The 21,783-nt window shown below is 43.1% G+C and overlaps 1 protein-coding gene across 2 annotated transcripts in view; it reads left to right on the top strand.

Annotated features, from left to right (window-relative positions):
• Plc21C (Phospholipase C at 21C) overlaps positions 1 to 19,911 on the top strand; it is a 571,303-nt gene extending 551,392 nt beyond the window's left edge. For both annotated transcript variants that reach the window (XM_075698222.1, XM_075698223.1), the window contains exon 25: positions 187 to 19,911. In XM_075698222.1, the coding sequence (XP_075554337.1) occupies positions 187 to 315 (129 nt within the window). In that variant the 3' untranslated portion in view covers positions 316 to 19,911. The remainder of the gene's footprint in view (positions 1 to 186) is intronic.
• Positions 19,912 to 21,783: the final 1,872 nt, after the last annotated feature.

Raw genomic sequence — 21,783 nt, 5'->3', positions numbered from 1 at the left:
ACAAATTAAATTCAGCGGTCCTGCGAAGTTCGTTGTAACGAGATTCTGCTGTATAAGCAAGAGCCAATAGTGTCCTTCCCACACTTTGTAGTCCTATCAGTGAAATGTCAAGGAGCTGTTCCCTACTAATTGCTAGCCAGCGCTTTGCCGTGAGCTGAGCTGTGGCAGCGTGTTGTGTTTGTGCAGGCCGCGCAGAAGTGCCACCAGGAGTATGAGCGCAAGTGCAGCGAGCTGGACAGCTCGCTAAGCGAGAACCCGACTATGTTTGCCATGGCTGAGCCGAGCGACCTGCGACGCCAGAGTACTGCCCTCTAGCCACACCCATGGTGGCGCAAGATCTCTCCGCACACTGGTGCCTCAGCGAGAAGGGGCGGCGATTCCCACTCCTCCGCAAACCTTTTTCCCATTTGGCACCACTAGACATGGTGATTCTGTGACCGGGTGATACGCAACAAGGTGTCCCACTCCGAACAAACGCCTGCACCCAGCAACACCCCAGTGGCTTTCTCCTGCTAGCACGACCTGCAGCCCTCCCAACCACACTCGAAGGGTCAGGCGATGGAGACTAGGTGGATGGCACCTGATGACAGCCTCGGGGGCTGTCAGCTAACTCGATCGCTCCGCAACACTGTCTGAGCCAGTTGGTATGTTGACACTGTCAGCCGAGTTGCAAAACGCCTCAAAGGATGGGGAACACCACTCCTCGTGTTTGCAACGGGCCACTGTAGTTGCAGTGCTGAAGCACTGTGTTGCTTTTAGAACGTTTGAAATTGAATGCTGTCAACAGAGTTAACTGCTATAACCAGTTACGAAGAGCCTCCAAGCAAGCCTTAAAGAAACTGTACTCTGTTATTCCGTACTAGAGTGGACTCCTACATCAAAATAAACTAGCCTGGCTCCAAAGCGGCAGCTACACAGTATTGTGCAACCTTGTTACTTTGTGCTCAAGTTGAAATGTTAAATGGAAAAAAATGGGAACATCTAAAGTCTGTTCCTTCTGCTGCACAGTTATAAGAAATGGAGGGATTGTGTGGTGCTTCACAAAATTATGGACAGCAACAGCTATGGTTCTTAAATTTCATGAAACTACACTGAACAATCAGCAACTATTGCATTGATGCAAAACCTTCCAGCACTGCAAAATGTCCACTGAATTCCGCTGTAAAGTTTCTATTCAATAGTTTTCTGCTCTTGCATTAAGCGATCCTAAAATTGCCACTATTCCATGTTCACAGTTGCTTGAAATCATCACGACCTTCGAATCGGATTCGAAATAGCCACTCAGTGCAGTTTTTAGTGTTAGTAACTGTTTCACACTGTCTGCTAACTTACATGTTTGTTTGAGAAATAGTACAAATTTCCATATTAATCAAAATTAATGAGGTTGTGATGTTTCCTCTTTTGGCCAAAACCATCTGTTCTGGGCGGTCCACCCAATCGTAATTATGCCTTGGGCAATGGCTCTGCATCCTTGTTCACACGTTAATCCTAACGACATACACCCTGACATACTTTGTGATAGCGGTGTAGTTGTCCACTGCTGATGTGCAGGAGAAGGAAATCATTTTTTGAACAACATGCATAGTTAAGCACAGAGTGTAATGTCCTGTTGATCACTCCTGGCGCCTTTTCGGTGGTTGAGCTTTGCCTTGGCTTGGGGCTATGCCACGTTCAAAAACCTATTTTCCTCAGCATCTGTGGCATGCCATGGTGAGCACCTTTCCTGACAGAGTATCCTCATTAGGGCTCAGATTCTGCACAGAAGTGGCACATTGCGTACAAGCAGTTCGATTCCATGCTTAGGTGCAATATTTTCCTGTTTCACTCTAAATGAATAACAATCAAATTTTTAATTTTTTGTGGCAATGCTAGACATAAAAAGCATTCATGTACTTGCAATTGAACTGTGATGCCATCTGTCATTGTTAGGGCAAAACACGACACATGCTTTTCTTTATAGCAATGAGAGATGGCACCACTGTTCTGTTCCAGAAATATTATATTTCTTATCTGGCGTCACGACGGGTGACACCTACTTCTGATTTCTTTCAGATGCTACAGGTAAGTATAATGTGCCACAGTGTGTGGCATGCACAATGAAATGTTGCTTCTACACAGAATTTTAGTGTTAATGAGTCAGTGATCTAGCTGTGTTTTATACCTGGCACTCCCAGTCATTGCAACATTCGATAATGTTGTCATTTACCAGAAACGAGTGAATAAGACCAACTGGGGGTCCTGTGCAGCTGCTGCTCTGGTGCCATAACAGTGAGCCTGCAAAGGAGGCTTTGTCGGCATTTAAGGCTTGTCTGCCAGTCATCCTCGCCTTTCACAGTGTCTTCATTCCTTTGTCTTCAAGTGGTGGCAGGGCTCAGCAGGCCTTGCTGAGCAGTGACTGCCGTCACTTCCAGAGAATTCCAAGTGCATGATTTTACCCACATTGCCATGGCCTCGTGTTAGCTGTCGTGACGAAATGCTGCAAAGCTTGCTGCTTCCAAGTTTTAACTGCTGGCATGCACATTGACGTGGCGGCAGCACAATGTCAACATTTTATGCAGCACACGTTAGCGTGAATCATGATGCCATGTTGTTATGCCACTTGAGGCACCAAAACAAACGGCACATCATTTACTGACAGCAACTGTGCTTGCTGCATTTATTGTTCTCTTGTCATGATTTTAAGACTTCTTCTATTCTGTGGTTATGTCACATTTAATGATTGAATTACTGTCGTGTAGTATCTCATTTCTATTTTGAAGACATTGTTTTGACAAACATTCAATTCAAACTGTTTGATGACTGCTGTTTCGTCAGTTATGTGTGGTGTGCATGTATTTAATCTGCCATTATTGGTTGGTTTTGAGGTTTTGCATCGGTGTGAAAAGGCAAATTTCAGACTAGTGGTTAAACATGCGCTAAAGTAATGTGCTCTCGAAGAAAAAGAAAGAAAGAAAAAAAAACTTGTTACGATAGTCGTTCATTTGGTGTCTGGTGGTGCACTGCGTGTTTCCCGTGCACCCAATGTTGGCACCCGTGACTAGCCTAACACATTCCACTTCCCTTGGCCATACAAGCAGACCACCAGATGTGTCAATTCACAGGCACTCAGCTTTGTCACATTGTGCAGTACCGATTGATGTTTTCAAAGCCCGCAGGTCACTGCCCTTTAGACCACTGACAAGTTGCGTGCTTCAATTGTTATGCAATAGCTCTTATTGCTGCAGTTTACCTACACGTCGTTCGCAAGTGGGCACAGAGCAAGATGGCTAGCTGGTTGAGCAGACTGCTTAGAAGAAAGCAGGGTTAGTGCAGCCCTAACTTATTGTGCCAAGTAGTTAGCCCAAACAAGAAAGCAGGGTAACAAAGTGTGCAGCTGTATTATTGCTCCAAGATTTCAAGCTGCTTTTAAAGCTGACTCCATGGGGTAGAATTAATTAGCTTTACACGCTCTGTGTATTCCTTGAGGTGGTATTAATTGTGCTTTCACACACGAGGCTGCATGCTCTTTCGGGGCATTCACGACAACATCGTAACAATTTCTGGGTTCGTGTAGGTAACAGCTGACATTGCTCATGCTTGGTAGCTTCACTCAACAGGGATGTTATACTATAACGTCAGGAGAACTTCACTTTGGCCTAGTTGGTATTTACTGCATATCATATTGACCGCAAATAAAGACGGGGACAGAGGGAGAGAACACATAAACAGCACGGGCGGTAACTTTCAACTGTTTTATTCACTGCAGCCCGTGGGCATATATAGGCAAATAGAACTTGCGCAGATCGCAGCAAACATCTTTATCTCCTTTTTGAGGAGATAAAGATTCTGGGGAGAAGACATGACCAGACTGCACGTCAACTGATGGAGGCTTATCACATAAGAAAGAAAGGCCAATACTGTGTTAGCGATACCTCCATTAGGTTGTTTCAATCGGAAATAGATTTTTTTGATAATTGGTTGCCACGCTAAGCTGATGTGTTATTCTTGTTTGCTGCGATCTGCACATGTTCTATTTGCCTATATATGCCCACGGGCTGCAGTGAATAAAACAGTTGAAAGTTACCGCCCGTGCTGTTTATGTGTTCTCTCCCTATGTCCCCGTCTTTATTTGCGGTCAATATGATATGCTATAACGTCAGGTCCTGTGATTGGCTGCCTCCTGTGCTATCTCAACGCTCATGCATGCCCTGTCAAGGTATGGCTGTCTACACTAGATGACGTCACATCAGGCACGTTCACTCACACACTGACTGGGTCGCAGCGTCTTTGATGAAAACTATTCCGTCATTTGTCGCTTTGTTCCGTGTAACATTTCACTATGAATTTCGGAAGGGTGGACTACAGCTGTTTGCATCCTTCAACATTGGCAGAATTATATTTGTCATGCTATACACTTCCCGCTGCACTTAGAGAAGGGTACATGAGCTCGGGCTAGGATATTGTGTGCGTGCCACATATAAATAATTAAGATGCTTCAATGTCACAAGCACTTCTCGAACTTCAAAAGGCAATGCCCTCCTGCAACATAAGTGGTTGACGCATGCAGAAGGTTGCCGTTCTTTGCCACTCTAAATTTGGAAACATACTGTACAATACATTCTGGTTTAATTTAATGTTGCAGGAATGACATTATCATTCCGACTTGGTTTTTAGCTATTTTGTATGTTTGTAATGAGGTCAGCATTGGTTGCCTTAAACATGAAGGAACATATGCTACAGTATTATAATTACATGCAGGTTTAGAATATAATAAATAATCAATGTTACTTTGTTCCTGAAGTGGTAGCCAAATTTTCGATTAGCCATTTTAAACATGAAATTCATGTCGCTGCTTAAATCAAACCACTTGCAATACTGTAGTGCTTGTTTTTAGCACTGAAGAAGAAACTAGAGAAAGTTTTGTTGCCTGTGCAAAAAGAATATTTCACACTTGGAGTGTGACGAAATGGAAATATGTGACACGACCACTGACTTGGCCTATGCTGAGAAATGCAGCTGTAGCGCTGGAAGGCTGTCAAGGTGACGTGGAGTCATGCCGCAAAATGTATTTTGATTGGTGCTAGGTTACAGGATCACGAGGTGTAGGTTATTGTGAATAGCGCACACATTAAGTTTTGTTAAGTACTCTGTTAAAGAAACAAATAGTTTCCATTTGAAAACCATACATTTCATTGACAAGGGAGGGTTCACGGACCGCCCTGGCTTCTTGAGGCTTGTTTTTTTTTTGTTGATTCTTTGTTTTCCTGATTTTGCACATGCTCCTGTCTTCTTTGTTTCCTTTTTTAAGATTTGTGTATTTATTTGTTTTTGATGCAAAAGTGTCAAATGGCCAATTAAGCGAGAAAGCTGGCATCTGTAGCAGCAAAACAGCACCTAAATTCCCATTTACCTTCATGCCACGTTAAGAGCATGCTTCAGCGGAGCAGGCACCGTGACGTCGCGGGGCGAAGATGGATTGCCGTCAGCGAGGCAGTCGCGCAAAGCGCTCATGCCGCTTTCTTGCTCTCTGAAGCCGGCGCACGGTTCGTGTGTCTCTCCCACTGGGCTCAGCTGCTACGCCTGCCTTGGTGGCTGCTTCCTTGGTCTCTCGTCACGGAGGACATCGGTGGCATCCCTGAGTTGTGTCGGCAATATTGTTCAAATGATTCTGGTCTACAGGTAATATGCTAACGTAGAAACTGTACAGAAAAAAATAACCCACACCAATTCGATCACAAAACTCAATAACATACCCTGCAAAACAAAGCTGGAAAAGAATACTCACTGCACAAAATTCGAAGGACCGCGCAGCGGTGTTTAATTGGATGTTAATGCTTTCTCATTCACAACTCGTAAGCGCTTGTGTCCTCAGGTTTTGACTTAATTAAACTGAGAAGACGTCACTCAGCACATTTATGTGTCGACTTTTCCTGAGCTGCAAGAAACATTCCGTGAGCACTTCAACAGTTTAGACATATTCTCTTGAAGGCTGTAGCAGAACCATCCATTGATTTGCATTTCTTGACATTGCCTGCTTGACTAGCTCCTACATTTCCAGTTCACTCGTCTGTATGAAACAAATCTGCAGAAACACAAGGACCGAGCCAAAGAAACGAACAGGTTGTAGTGCTGTATTTTGATTGTTTGGCAGTGTCTGTTTGACAATGAGCCAGAATTTCATGGGTGGTTTATCATTAACCCTTTCAGACGCCACTTTATCCCGTTGATTGCAAACTTGCTTTCACCATATCTCTTGTGTCTTCAGGATCATAGAAAGTGTACAGCTGCAGAAAAGATTAAGAATTTTCAATTGTTTAGCGGGTTTTGTCAAGTTTACAAAATTTCGACTCCATGCGAAAACTCACTACAGGAACATCAAATATGAGAACATATATTATTTTGTGTTTTTAAGAGCTTGAAAAGCACTTATACAGCCACTCATACTTGAAAATTATGTCTGGTGCACAACATTGTGAAAAACAATGAAAGCAGCGAACCCGCTACATACAACATGCAGACACAGAGTAAAAACACCCAGCCTTCCACCTTCCTATTCATTTTGCTAAAACATTCTGCACATTATTCAAAATTGCAGCACAGTTCCAATAATAAGTGTTTCAAAATGTATGAAACACATTTTAAATGCCATTACTTTCATCAGTAATTTTGGTATTGATGCACTCTGCTGCTGTGCACAATTGTGTAGACAGCGTCTCAAAGGGTTAAGGAAGTGTTTAATCATAGCTGTCTAAGCCTCTTCGTCTGGGTGCAATAATATGGTTGTTTGTATTTGGTGGACATCATGTTAAAGTCGGAACCATGTGATCTGTCCGGTGTGGTTTTGTTTCCGTGACTCGGTCCTTATGTTTCAAAAGCACATTGGGTTGAGTGTGGTAGGTATGAGCCCACCAGGCCACGAAATATAATTCTTTGCTCATGTGAAATCCCAACTTGCTTTTGTGAATTGGTGGGAGGCACCACAAAATATGTGTGTGACTTCAAATTCACTCTACTGATCTCTTGCGGACCATGTTTCTGGGCGAGTCAAAATGAAGCGCGATAACCAAGGCCTCTGACTTGTTAATCTATCGACATTGCTACTTTCTTTAATTGCGCCAAAGGCTTTTTCAGACATTTTGTGGGCTTGAGGACATTTTGACTTCAAAGATGGCAGAATATTTTGTTGTTTCCTCGTTATGTTTCTCAGCAACCCATTGTAAGTTTCAGCTCTAAAGCATTGTCTTGATGCCAAAGGATATAATGTTGGTAAGATTAATTAACTTGTTTAAGGTACTGAGAAACAAGTATTACTGCATTGAATAGCAGGGTACTAAAACTTTTGGCACCTGTTGCCTTTTTTTACGTGACAATATGTGGTCACGTGACCACGTATTTTGTCATCTAAAGCATGAATGTTGTGAACGTTTGTTATTGTTGTAACTTGCAGATTTGCCAGAAGAACCAGCACTACCAAAACTGGCATGGTAGGATTGTGTGATAAGTGTTTTCATTGCTATTTCCCAAGATATAGGAGGCCTAAATGCATGCTTATATACATGTGAAGAGGGGCTCAAAGCTGTAGCTCGTTGGCTATGGTAACTTGGCCATGCATGCTTCTAGATCAAGAATGGCACTCATGGCAGCACCAGAGCAATCCATCATTCCTTTGCACACAAACCTTGGCACAAATGCAAGGAATCCACAAGTTAAACAAGGTGGTGCAGTTTATTTTCACAATAGTCAGTGGCAGGTCAGACATGTTAGAGGCTCCTCCCACAAAAGTGCGGTGTTCCTCATCCCTCGTGCTCACAAGAAATAGTTTATTCCATGGACGTACGGGGGTGCCAGAGGTTCAGCAACAACGAACTCACCTCAGTTATGCATGACTCAAGGTCAGCGAGTGCGGGGACATAGAAAGCAGCTCACACTATAAACAGATGCACTGTATTACTGGGAACTCTGAAAAGGCGTTAGGGAGGCCCTGATGTTGTCAGTGGTCCGGAGAAACCGCAGCATAGAAGCTCCTCAGGGTGCATTACGAGAGGTGGAACTAATTGTTTTACTGAGAAAGATGAGCTGTTCTCAGAGCAACACCCATTCTCCCTGGTGAGGCAAAGGTGGTGCCATGATTGGCAAGAAGATGGCGAGAAAGGTTTCCAGCAGAAAGCACTGACAGACAACTTCGGTCCCTGTCAGTGCATTCTGCTGGAAACATTTCTTGCTACAATGTGAAACCAACGAGCTCAGACGAACACTGCTCTCAAGCAAGAAGATGGATTGGTTTGCTTGCACAAGAATGCATGTTTTCTTTGAGGGGCATTAACTCCTAATTTGTTGACCAGTCACTGTATGATCATAAAATTTAAGAAATTGTGTTAAGTAAGATCAGCTTGGGTAGCACAGCATTATTCATCACCGAGACAGGGAGAGAACAGTACTGAATGAACTCGTATTCTAGCTAAGATCAAGGAAATAAAGTTGAGTTGGGTTTAAGTAGACAAGAGCATACAGCCAAGGGAAGGGCATTACGAGATCAGGGCACAAAAGTGGCAGAACACAATTCACAGCAAATGTGGAATGTAATGACTTATTACAACAGTGCATGTGAGACCCATTGTGCCATGCTGAAACATATTTCAGTGCAAGAGGTGCAGTGCAGTAGAACCTTGTGGACCAGGCTTCTAGGTAGATCTTGGATCCACAGATAATGAACAGGCATTTTCTAAGATTGAACCATGTCAGCTGCTTTGTGCCATAGGCCCTGTTCCTGTGTTTGCACTCGCATCCTCACAAAACTACCTGTTGTCTTGCGCAAGTGCACCTGTACTGACAGTGTACCAAAACAGATGACACAAGAAACGCATTAGGATGGAAATTTGGGAATGTTGGTGTTGCATCTTCAGGTAAAGGGTGCAAAATAACACACAGACAGATTGACACACACAAAATACAAAGTTTGTCGATATACCTGTATGTCATCGTTTTCACATCTTTGACTTGAACATGAACTCAGAGCCAAGCGGAAAGCAAAGCTACTAGTAGATAAAAAGGCCACAAATTGTCCCTTATATGCACAAAGTGGCTGAAAGGCAACAGTGCACGTGCGCATGTGCATCTATATCGCACATGCACTTGTGTTTCATACACGTGTGTTTTCACGTGCTTACTAGTTTGAAGACCATAAACCAACTTTCCCCAGAAGCATGACATATTAAGTGCATGCATTTTCCCTAAGACATTGATACGAGAATTGCCTGCAAACCTCAGTTGCTTGTTGGCTGAGACATTCTGAAGCACAATCTTGGCAAAAGTGTTGTTAGATTCAGATCATGGTTTCATATCTCACATGGGTTCTCTTCCCAGGTGTTATCTTGAAGCACTACAGTCCACAAACAAACAAAAATTGAAAAAAGAAGCAGACAAGACAGTGCTTCATTCACAACCGAACATTTTTACTGAACACAAAGACAGTGCTATAAGTAATTACTCATTTTCTTACACCAGTCCACAAACAAACAAAAATTGAAAAAAGAAGCAGACAAGACAGTGCTTCATTCACAACCGAACATTTTTACTGAACACAAAGACAGTGCTATAAGTAATTACTCATTTTCTTACACAAGCACAGCAGAGCATAGAAACAACAGGTTATATCATCAGAACCACCCCTGACAGAATCTAACTTACTCCACAAAGAATATAAAGGCAATTGCTAATTATGAAAAACAAACTCCTCCCACTGGTTGCTGAGTAGACCATAAATATGATCGCTTAGCGCAAACAAGCAAAGATAGCAGGGAACAAGGGAAGCGCCAACTTTTGACTGCTTATTCTGTATTGTATACCATCCAATATATACACGCAAGTGAATTGGATAGGAATGGAAGTGACCGGTGTGGGGATATTGTCCAAATTAGGGGTACATCATACTGTTGTTCTGTTTAGAGACACATCTAGATGTTTTTGAAGACTATTCCTTACTACTTGCTACTCAGGTACATCTTTGTAGTGCAATGGTATTGTGATGCTAAGCACAAAGTTGCAGGTTTGATTGTTAGTGGCCACATTTTGATTGGGGCAAAATGCAAAAACATTTGTTTGCTTGAATTTAGGTGCATGTAAAAGAACCGGAATACCCTGTCAAGGGAACGTGAATTCATGGTTGGCAGTCAGCCTCTAGAATATTCTGTACAAGTGTATGTGTATCTAGGTCAATTACTGGCAGGGTACCCTGATCGTGAAAGAAAAAGAAGAATGGATGGAAGTGCATGCAGCAAGCGCATTTCGAAAATCATGGCTGGCAGTCTACCGCTATCCTTGAAAAGCAAGTCACTGCATTCGGCCGGCACTGACATGTTTGGCAGAAACTTGGAAGTTAACTAAGAAGCTTGAGAAAAAGTTGAGGACTGTGCAACAAGCAATGGAAAGAACAATGTTAGGCATAATGTTAAGAGATGGGAAGACATTGATGCGGATTAGAGAATAAATGATGGTGATGGAAGTGATGGAAATGAGGGTAGCCGATATTTTAGTTGACATTAATAGGAAAAAATGGAGCTAGGCAGGCCATGTAATGCATAGGGCAGATCACCAGTGGACCATTAGAATTACAGAATGGATGCCAAGGGAAGGGAAGCGTAGGTGGGCTGATGAAACTAGTAAATTTGTAGGCACAACTTGGGATTACGAATACAAGCCACAGGTAATTGGAGATCCCTGGGAGGAAAGGCCTTCGTCCTGCAGTGGACATAAATATAGGCTGATGATAAAGATGAACCAAAACCCCACGTGATCAAAACTAATCCAGATTCCCCTACTAAGATGTGCTTCATAATCATATCGTGTTTTTGCCACATAAACCCAATAACTTAACTAACCTGCATAGTGTAGCCTTGTTTGTTTAAGCAAGCACCAAGTAGCCCAACTTTTGCTTAATGAAGACTTTGTGGAAAAGTAACTTCAACACAATGCAAGGCACTAACCGCTAAATGATCACGACTGAAAAGAACACTAAATACACTGGTGATGATAATTATGGACGTCAGTAGAGTTCACCGCAAGCCTGGATATCTTGAAACTGGCTCTGGTCGCAGGATGCCTACTAGGTAGACATTCCTTGAGCACTTGACAGCTCCAGTTCCACAAATGCAGCATGTAAAACAGATGAGATTTTACAAAACATTTCTGGCACCACAGAATGAATGGCAGTGTAAGTCTGATGTTGAACCACTATTAGTGCTTGGTAAAGAGAAGCTTTACTATTGTGGCACAGTTTATGATGTTTGCCAATGCTTGTGAATTTTGAGCAGCAAAACTTATTTTTGTCTTCAATTGCCCATCTTTAAATAGTTGGAGACAGGCATCCAGTTAACAAGTGTGCATACAAGAGCAGTAACAGTTGTTTGCCATTGTTCACTATCCAATGCAATTGTTCCTCTGCAACGTGTAAATAGTCCATGTGCAGTTCTCCTTTGCTTATTCAACTACTCTCTGATGAGCATGGAAGTTAATTACCAATTAGTATTATACTAATTGCTTACTGACATACAAATACTTGATGCAACAATCAGTACCTTTAACTAGAAAGCACATATGCAGGTGATTGGATTTGCTTTAAATTTTTGCCTGCTGGAAAATACTGAAAGGCAATGAGTGCCAAATACTGGCCATCAAAGTTAGAGACACACGTTTTTGAAAATTGACTGCCATCTTATTTCGCAGTGTACTTTGACTGATCGCTATGAACAATGGTAGAACAATATATGTCACTGGACCAAACGCTTCAACAAGGCAACTTGTATCCAACGGGGTACCAACTGTTGTGATAATCAAACAACACTTGTTACATACACTGAGCAAGAAATAATGTCGTGGCACAATCAAGAATTCATAGCATGAAACCATCATTTTTAGTGGGACTGACAGTCATTATTGCAACTTTGGATGAGATTATGCTCCTGCCTCGCCGTGGTGACGACCGCTGATGAAAGCATGGCGTTGGCGAATCACAAGCATGCAAGTGAACATTCGGAAGGGGAAATGCTTGCTCCCAGTCTCGCCCCAGGTTAATTCATTCTATTTAAAACACACCCACACACAAAAGGAATACTTGCTGGAGTTAAATATGATGCTATTGGTGCATACACGGTGAAGTAGCTTGACCGCTGTGAAAACAATGCAGGATATGCATGTGCGTCAATCGAAGGCACTTTTGTGGCTTATGGAGGCCGTCACTAAATTGATGTTTAGCAATAACTGATTCATTCAAGTGTTATTACTCAGCTTTAAAGGGGCTTAAACAGGATGAGTCATCTATAGCTCTGTAAACAAGTTACTAATAGTAAGTAAGTGCTGCATCTGAACTGCTAGCCTGGTTTAGCAATTATGTAGGGCCCGTAAGAACAACTACGGCTACTTAATTAGTGCTCAAAATATTCTTCACACAATGAATTAAGCTCATTATTAACGTGAAACATTGTGTAAAAGAATGCACAACATTACAAAACTGAGCCTAAAGGTATTCATTCTAAAAGCAGCAACTCATTTGTGTTTTGAGTCAAAGCAAGAAGTGCACTTTTCATGGTTGATCAGCGAGTGCAGCTTGGGACGGCTCTTCGAGCTTCTTGTATGAAGGCCAGTGGGTCGCCACAGGTGCTGTGCTTGGCACCTGCCTGGCAGAGAACTCACGCAGTAAGACTTATTTTAATGCAGTGTAAGAAAGTCGGTGAGAGTTATTTGGTGCACATATCGACTGCAACTGCATTAACTGCATGGACTCGGTGTAACTGATACACAGGGGAAAGAGTCAGTAGCATTGAAAGGAGCTATGTTCACGCGGCGTTATGAATCGACTTACTAGACTAAAATGATGCACAAGGCAATATGCGACTTAATTGTGGCGAAAGTTGTTGCCAATACTGTATAGACTCGTATAAGGGTTGCACTCCCAACTTGGCAGCCCATAAAAATTGTAACAACGCAAACACATGCAACCACAAAGTACCAAGGACGAGACACAAGCGCTTGTGTCTCGATCTTGGTACTTTGTGGTTGCATGTGTTTGCACTGTTACAATTTTATGTCAAGTATGCACCAACTCGCCAAGAAAGAAGTTTTAATGAAGTACCGTTCTTGTTCAGTGGGCCCTTCCTTCTGTGTTCTTCCCTCTTCTCGTATCACTGACCTTTTACTGACCCACAAACAGCGCCTGTGTCTCGTCCACGGTACTTTGTTGTTGCATGTGTTTGCACTGTTACAATTTTTATGTCAAGTATGCACCAACATCCCCAGAAGGAAGTTTTAATTGGCAGCCCAAAATTTGCAAAACGAAAATATTAATTGGAAATATGATTGCGTTTGTGCCCCGATGCCTATTGCAATGGTACACTTGGGGTGGGAAGTCACCATTTTGTCCAAAAGGTTTGGTGCCCCGTAAGGGTCACACCTTTTCAAAATTGTGAAAGAAGAGTGCGGCCCTTGCACATATCTATACAGTAAGTGTTACAAATGGGAACACCACATGAGGTTTTTATTTTAACATGTGGTTTATTATAGCCACATTTCTTTTTTGTTTGTTTAAGTGCTGCATTTATTGCATCCTATTGTCACTGTCCTTGCCTGAGGCAGAGTGGAAGTACTCCTAGAAGAAGCACCTTGGCATTTGCAACTGGCTGCCATCCCACATGATCCCATTCTAGAGGTTGCCTGAGCGTGTGTTCTGTCATGAAGCCAATGAGTAGCAATGTAAAGAATATTGAGAATGTGCTGTAACGTGGCAATTACAGCACATTGCACAGTCATCACTGATTTGCAAATCAAACATAAGCCCGTGAATTATTCTGTTCAGCTTGTTCTCTGCCTGAAAAACAAAGCAAAGTAACTGCCCATCAGGAACGTTTTTTGTGTTTTTCTTTCACAGACATAGGGCTTGTCACTAATGATTTCTACATGATATCCCATCAGCGCATCAATTGTACATGCTACACATATCTGAGAGGAAGGCACCTAAATTTGATGCGAAGCCATTGCTTTTCAGCCTTTGCTGTGGTGACTGCAGCAGGAAAGCGAAAGCCCACCATTGCTGGCATTCAGGTGTCTGCACACGGATGTGGGCTCATTTAGGACTAACACAAACTGGTATTCCTGATGCACTGAATAGGCTCGTGACACTGGCTGAAATGCTACTGAGCGTGATTTTTGCGACATAAGCTTGCTTGTTTGATGCCAAAGGAGTTTTGTAAGCACTATTGAAATGAAATATGCACTCACCATGTAAACATATTAAAATACAGATTTTGACATTTCACAGCCCATATATGTGTTCCATGTCAAAGAGCTCCAGAAGAAAGACTTGCAGATAAACCTGCATCAACAAAAACCTTTGCCAATGAGTGCATAACAGAGTTTTCAAGGCGTGAAAAAAATATATGCTTTTGATGGAGGAAGATTAAAGAGGACAGACTGGGCACTTGCTATCTTCTGGTTTTTTCCGTTTTCAAGTATATCGCTTTGCACCATAAAAACCATGTTAAGTAAGCATGAACAATTTGTGCAAGTTCTATTAGATATGTCTTTTTGGGTCTGCATTTCATAAGATGGGCAGATAACTGCTTCTTCACAAAACACACTATGAGGTCAGCAGCACATGCCTGCACTGCTGCCAGGAGTTGAAACGAGGTGGTCTCCGACTTGCTTGGTCCACATGCTGCCATTCCTACTGATGTGCACACGGTGTGGTGCATTCAAGCATGCAATGGCTGCACGAGCCAGCAGCTAGCATTTTCTGCAGGTTTTCACCTGATGAAACGGGGGCATCGTCAGAGAGCAAAACCGTAGCATGAAATTACGCTTTCACGCAGCCACTGTCTTTGCCTCAAAGTATGTGTGCCACCATGCGAACCTTATAAAGGCTTCTGGTTCATTGCATGCCTGTTTCATGCAAAATAAATGAGTTTGCATCCTGTGCACTAGGGACATACAAAATGTATAGAATTTGTGGGAACAAAATGGTGGCACCATTTAGTATTCATAATTATGACAGCTCAAAATATGATGACGTAGGGGACGTAGAAAACAATAATTGTTTAGACAAAGCACAGTGCACACTATGTTTTGATGTCACAGCAAGTGTTGATGCTAGTGTTCCATCCCCGCAAATTCCAAACTTATCTGGAATCGCCACAGATAGCACACGCTTATGATTTATTCTGTGCAAAACAGGCAGGCATTCAAACACGCAATTAAATAGCATCAACTGTGAAATTCCACCTGGATGTGAAATTTGAGTGCAAACAAGCCAGCGATTATTCAGATAAGTTGTGCTTCTGTATATACACCATTTTGTAGAAAACATAAGCAGCATGAGAATGGTTCAACTGTTTCCTCCAGTCAAGGTTCCGAGTGCCGCTTGGCGAGACTGCATCCTCGGTCGGCAAGCTGATGGCCCGCGATAATGTGCCACGTACATGGAAAAGCCATATGTGCAGTGCTAGGTAAACAAGGCTTCTCGATGGCGAGGTCCATAAGTGCAGTGGATTTTGCTTGTGTTTTGTTACTTGAAGCATCCATAGTATAATATTCGGTAATCGGGCTGCATAGAGATACCTGCTTGCTACATTTGACCTTGTCTGTTGCATTACCTGCTTAGCAGATATATAGCAGATTTTGATTGTTGTTATAAGCGTTATACGACAAACATGAGAACACTTGGTCTCTTTGCATTCGTCTACACGCACAAAAAGTTAAAACCAGTCTCATTTAAGCTGGGCAAATGTCATAATGCCACAAGCATAAAAACAGGGTAATAGCACGAGGGCCTCATCGCTGATATATATATTTGATGATATATTTCATAATGCATCTACTTCTTCTTGCAGATTGTGCAACTCATTGCCATGTCCAGGTCTTTTGTGTTGAATTTCTGGCGCTTATGGCAGTGCATCATTTTGTCCTTTTTTCCTTAGTCATCTTTAGCAATTCAGTCAAATCTATTTCTGCATTTCACGGGCTCCACACAGGGTTAGCTCAGACTGCACATTAGCCTTATTATACGGAGGAAGGAAAGAGGTGGGACATATTTACAATGATTATATACAAGGTCATGTCACAACAGACGGTGTAATGAATGCGTGCTCCATACTGCTTCGTCATCTTCATTTGGTCACAGAGCTCAGCATCTTTGTCATTGCTGAACGGACTTTTCCATTCTGTTTCACCTCTTACTCTCACCTGCACGCACATTTATACCATGAAGCTATTTGGTCACTTGCAAAGTGTGCCTGCCACCTGTAGGGAGGCCGAGAAGGTTTTTTAACATGAATTGATGAAGTACCACTTTTGGAACTTGAGTTTTAGCATGAGCACACTTTTGGTTAGCTAGGAAGAAAATGCATAAACAAAAGATGGGCTTGATGTTACTGCACTAGAGCCTCATCATGTCATAAGATTTGGTCAGTGTCTCTTTGGGACTAGTTAATAGTTTATTGAAAAACAAGGAACACATTGCATTCTAAAAGAACCAAAGACCTAACTGAGTGAATTTTGAGAACATTTATTTAACATAAAAAGGTCAGAACATAACACAAGAATGCTTTCAGATTCTTGATGTCATACTTAAGTACCAGAACTGTTGTCTCTCTGGGCACAAAATTAAGTAAATTGAAACTTTGATTTTATTTTTTCCACTAATAAGAAGTCTTTTACTACTTAAAAGATGTATTTGAAAACTATTTCATCAAACTAAACTAAGTGTTACTCTTTGGTGTCTCTTTAATTGCAATTTTCAAATTCTGAAATCTTGCAAGAGTGACCTTGCCTTCTGAAGCACTGAGATCCAAATCAATTCCTTCTGCATTAGCTCTCAGTACACTTGTCAACATGAAAAGGCCTGACATTGCTGAGCCTTGCTTGCACTTTTTTAACATGTTGCTGCCTTTAGAGCCGCCAGATTCCCAGCAAGAGAATGCATTGTATTCTGTAGACGTGGGGAGATGTGTGGTGTGTTTTGAGGTGAGACGGCTTATAGTTTGTTACACCACTGAGCATTGTGCAGGCTGTTTTTAGGGGCTGCTGTTTTTGCAATTGTTTCTACTGCGATGTAACAATTTTCACTGTGCCTGTGTCTTCCATGTAGAAATTAATGTTGTGCGGGCGAGCTTTTGAAACTGCTGAGGTGGTGTCACCTGGGGGTAAAGAAGCTTTGGAGATTCCCCGAAACATGTTATCTTGTGGTATGGAGTAGTGCAGTCAACACAATGTGTCATCGCAGTTGTTGCTATTTTCCTCTCCTGCACCAAACTTGAAATTTGCAAGGGTTGCAATTCCTGTATTTGCAATGATATGGCTAAGGGTGACACATTTATTGCCCCCACAGCCATTTGGCCCTCTTCTGAAAATCGGAGGGTGGTCACTGCTGTCCCACTTAATCATAGGTATGTTGCAAATTTGACAACACTTGCAGGCTTTGCAGTATTTAATGTAAATATGCGCACATCTCGATAGGCTGAACAGTAATGTTTGGCTTTGGCACTAATAGTTTTGTTCACTTGAAAATGCACTTGTAAGTAGCTCTCCAGCTACTAAAAACTAAATCGCCGATTTGTGTGTCCATGCTTGTATGACAGTGTCTGTTCTCATGCTCCTAGCCAATGTGAAGCACTGGCAACACATAAGCATTGCAGATGCACATCGTGCAGGTTAACAACTTCATTAAATGTGCCTGTTCTCCTGAGTTGTGGGCACAGCTGAGTGTTTGTGAAGTGGAACTGTGGTGAACCTGTCTGGCTTTGCAGCTTGGCGATCAGTACACTCTGCTAGCTAATGCCATTGCTCATTCTTAATGCACCGCACCTGTTTGTATTGCAAAAGTAGAAATTAGGTTTTGGTCATCACAGTCCACATTGTTTTGCTCACTTCTTGTCACCTGTGACAGTGACAGCATACAAGCTTGTTCCACCCTTAACAGTGTTAGGTGTTTGGCACGAGGAGCACATCAAATTCTCAAGATACAAAACTTGCGATAAAGCCAGCTACCATGTTCAGTAGACACGTGCACATGCAGGAGGCTTTCCATGTACACTGCTGTCCACACTGCTCTGTAGAGGCACATGGAGCTGCTAGCAGCACCTGCCTGGTTGATCACACGAACTGGGGGGGGGGATGTTGGGTCTCACATGTAAAACAGTGCGCCGACTTTGCTGTGAGCTTGGTTCTGTGCATTCATCTCCACCACTATTACAGTGCAACATTCCGCTGTGTTGTTCTTCAACGAGTGTCACCACACTGCACCTGTGTTATTTGTCTGCACCAGTGGCACATGCGTACCTGCCCCCCACCGCCTGGCTCAGTGGCCATGTCCTAAACAGTGGCCAAATGTGGACCTCAGAGCGTGCTTTGTCACATTTGAGAAATGATCAGTTCTTTAAGCACTCCTAAGTGCTTTTATGAAATAATGTTGGCATATTGCAGCGAAATCATCTCACTTGTGATTCACCAAAGTGGTGGTGTTGGTGAACATGTCACTCAGCCCAATTTCTTATGCACTGAGCATGGCTCTAATGAAGCAAACTCGTGTATTATTTTAATGGCACACATGTTCTACCTGCCATGTCCTAGGTGACCCAGTTGCAGCGTGCTTCTTGTTAAGCCACCACAGCGTAGATGCATTTCTCTAAGACGAAGTCTGGGTGCATCTGGGTGCAAAGTCTGGGTGCATCATGTAGCTTTCTTATGTAGCACAATAAGCAGCCATATGCATGATAATCATTATCATGTTATGTCAGCAAAAAATTACATGAGAGCAAGCAACTTCCTTGCACCACTGACATGACCATCATGGCTGTGTGAGCGCATGTCAGCTAGTGTACGAGTGACTGGTTACCCAGTTCTACAGTGGCTTGAATGGTCACTAGTAGCACTTTTTGCCACTAACGTCATACAAGAACATTGCTCATGCAAAGAGAACCCTAGCACTGATTCAGTTTTTGTGCATGGCATTTCGTTGCAAGGTGCCATATAAGTGAGTGACACATGCAGAAACCGTTAATTTATAGGCACTAGCACCTGGAATACAGGAAATTTCTGACCGCTCTGAAAATGGTGAAGTCATTTGGTGTTTCACTTGTGTGGCTGGTGTTCTAGCTGCCGGTGAAAAATGCCACTGTGGGGCCTGGTGGGGGTGGTGCGAAGCGCCAGGTAGGGGCTGCTTGTACATATACATACATGTTGTATACAAATAGGTAGGTGGGTAGGAATGCGCTTTCCTTTTCTCGTCGTGCTCTTGAGTAACCTACTCACGCATAAATATATACAAATGTTCACAGGTGCGGTTTTGCTCAAACTAGGGACATTGGGGGAGAGGAGGCCGACACGTGACATGTGAATTCTTTTAGGCCAATGGGAAGCCATGGGGCAGTGTAAGGTGCCCACACCTTCCCTGCCTTCTGTTTTTTTATTTTCCCAAGTGCTGCATTTTTTTGCATATGTGTGTGCATGTGATTGTACAAAGTAATACCACGATGGGGTCACAAAAGCAGACGGAAGGAAGTTTGTGAATTAAACAGCACTGCAGGAGTTTTCGCTACTTTTACTGCGAGAGGAACAAAAGACAAGCTGTGAATACTGAATTTCGCCCTATCTCATTTTTTTGCTCGTTCAAGTCCCATGTCACACATCTGGTTTTTGAGAAGTTGTGGAAAAAAGTCAGTTTGTTGTGGACAATGCTTATTGTACGAAAAAGAAAAAATAATCATGCAAGTGACATTGTAAACACAGATCTATGCACTGTGTCTGCGTGTGTGTGTGTTGTTTCCATCTCCGTGTGTGTTTCACCTGTGCACCATGTGTCCAAGCGGGACTGTGCTTTTGTTGGTTTGTTTTCCTCTCCCCACATGGGAGGAAAAGCAGTTCTGTAAATAAATATTTTGTCATGTAGGATTCAGCCTGGTTTCACTGTTCTAATTTGTGAGGTGTTGCAATACGCAGTTTCTATGCAAAACAGCTTTTGTCATGCTAATATTCGAAAACTTCATTTCTGAAAGTGCCGTACTTTATGAGCACACCTACTGCCTGCTAATTTCCAACAGGTTGGGGCATCAGTATTATGCACTTAAAGGGAAGCTGAAGAGGCTGTCGAATTCAATAAGACACCCATATACGGATGCGGGAACCTTATAAACCATGTAGGTAAAATTTTGGGGTTTTTTTTTCAATTAGGAGCGACGTAATCGTCGGTTGAAATGGCGCTGTAGCTCCGCCCCCCGTCGAATGCCGCGCGCTGCTGCTGACGCTGACGATGCGAGCGGAGACCGGAAACCGCGGTGTTGTGACGTCAACACTAGAGTTCCGTTCCTTCGCAGCCTCCGCGACCGTGCCTGACCGTGCTTGTTTCTGCGTGCGTGCCATCGTAATCTGCTCCGATCGACCCTGCATTCCTTTGTTGGTGCGTCTGCGTGTATGTAGAGTGGTAGTGAACGTGCGCAGCACCAACTGAAGTGGTGGGCCGATCATGCCGGCTTTCTGTGCAGCCTACGGTTGCACGAACACCAGCGGCCGCGACGATGTTGTCTTCCATTACTTCCCACAAGACTTCCCACAAGCTTTGAACGAAGTGGGAGGCTGCTGTGAAGCGAAAGAATTTCAAGCCCTCAAGAACAACAGTGCTGTGCTCCAACTCAAGAACAACAGTGATGCGAGCTCCTTCCTGTTAGCACGCTGAACGGAAGGTGCATGTTTATCTCCCGCCCTTGACGCAGGTTCCGTCGCAAAGCGCCGCGAATTTTCTATTTGCACGTGTGTTGTAAAACAGCCTGCATACAGCTACCATAACGCAGTGCAAATGTAGAGTTTTCATGTGCTGGAAAGCCGGCGCACAGATGGTCACTACACGTACTGCATGAACCGGGAAGCTTTTCACGCGTTTAAACAGTCTTTGTAGATTGCCGACAGCTTTGGACAGCGCACAAATGCCGACGATCGCATTCCCGCTTACGTTCCACTAGGATGCATGCAGGAACACAACACTACAGTTGTTTGACCGGAAACGAGCTCACTAGATCGGCGAAAGATCGGCGAGATCACTAGATCGCTTTGCAAAAAAACATACTCACCAAAGAGCATTTCCAACACGAGGAGACCCCAAGACTTCGCTTTCGTTCGCGTCGAAAGCACTGCTCGCACCAGCATCGTTTGCTTCTTCGAGAGGCCGGCTCTTCGCAATCGGCTCTTACATGCAGGGAGTAACGCCGAACTCCTCAGAAAAACGCAGTCTCTCTAAATTTTCCATTACCGTCTCAGAAAAACAGCACCAAACTACCTGGCACCGCGCTTCATGTGTAGCGGCAGCGGTCGGTTCGGACGAACACTAGTGCTGACGTCACGAGGCGCCAGACCAATCACAGGTGGAAATGAGACGCGCGAGCTGGGCGTGTCCGCTGCTGCACTTTTCGTCGAAATAAAATATATTTGCGCTTTCTTTCGCTCAATTTCGATACGATATTCGAATTCGGAGGGTTGAGAACCATTATGTAGAGATGTTCACTCATTTTTTTTTGGAAAACCTTTCAGCTTCCCTTTAATTAAGGGCCACTGCAATGAAATTTCACTTTGACTAAAGTTTTTATAAATGATCGTAGTACATTTATTTATTTATTATACATACTTTCAAGGCCCTAAGGCACTACAGAAAGGAGTGGTACATAATAAAACAGTGTAATATGCAGACAACGGTATGCAGGCAACGTTAAGCGATAGCAATGTAGACTGCTGTTTTGAATGAATATATATCTGTGATTTCAATGATGGAAGCAG

Source organism: Dermacentor variabilis, chromosome 7 (assembly GCF_050947875.1).
Source record: "Dermacentor variabilis isolate Ectoservices chromosome 7, ASM5094787v1, whole genome shotgun sequence".
In the NCBI taxonomy this organism is placed as follows: domain Eukaryota; kingdom Metazoa; phylum Arthropoda; class Arachnida; order Ixodida; family Ixodidae; genus Dermacentor; species Dermacentor variabilis.
The sequence above is the reverse complement of the archived record's forward strand: the minus strand, read 5'-3'. Positions and strand labels throughout refer to the sequence as shown.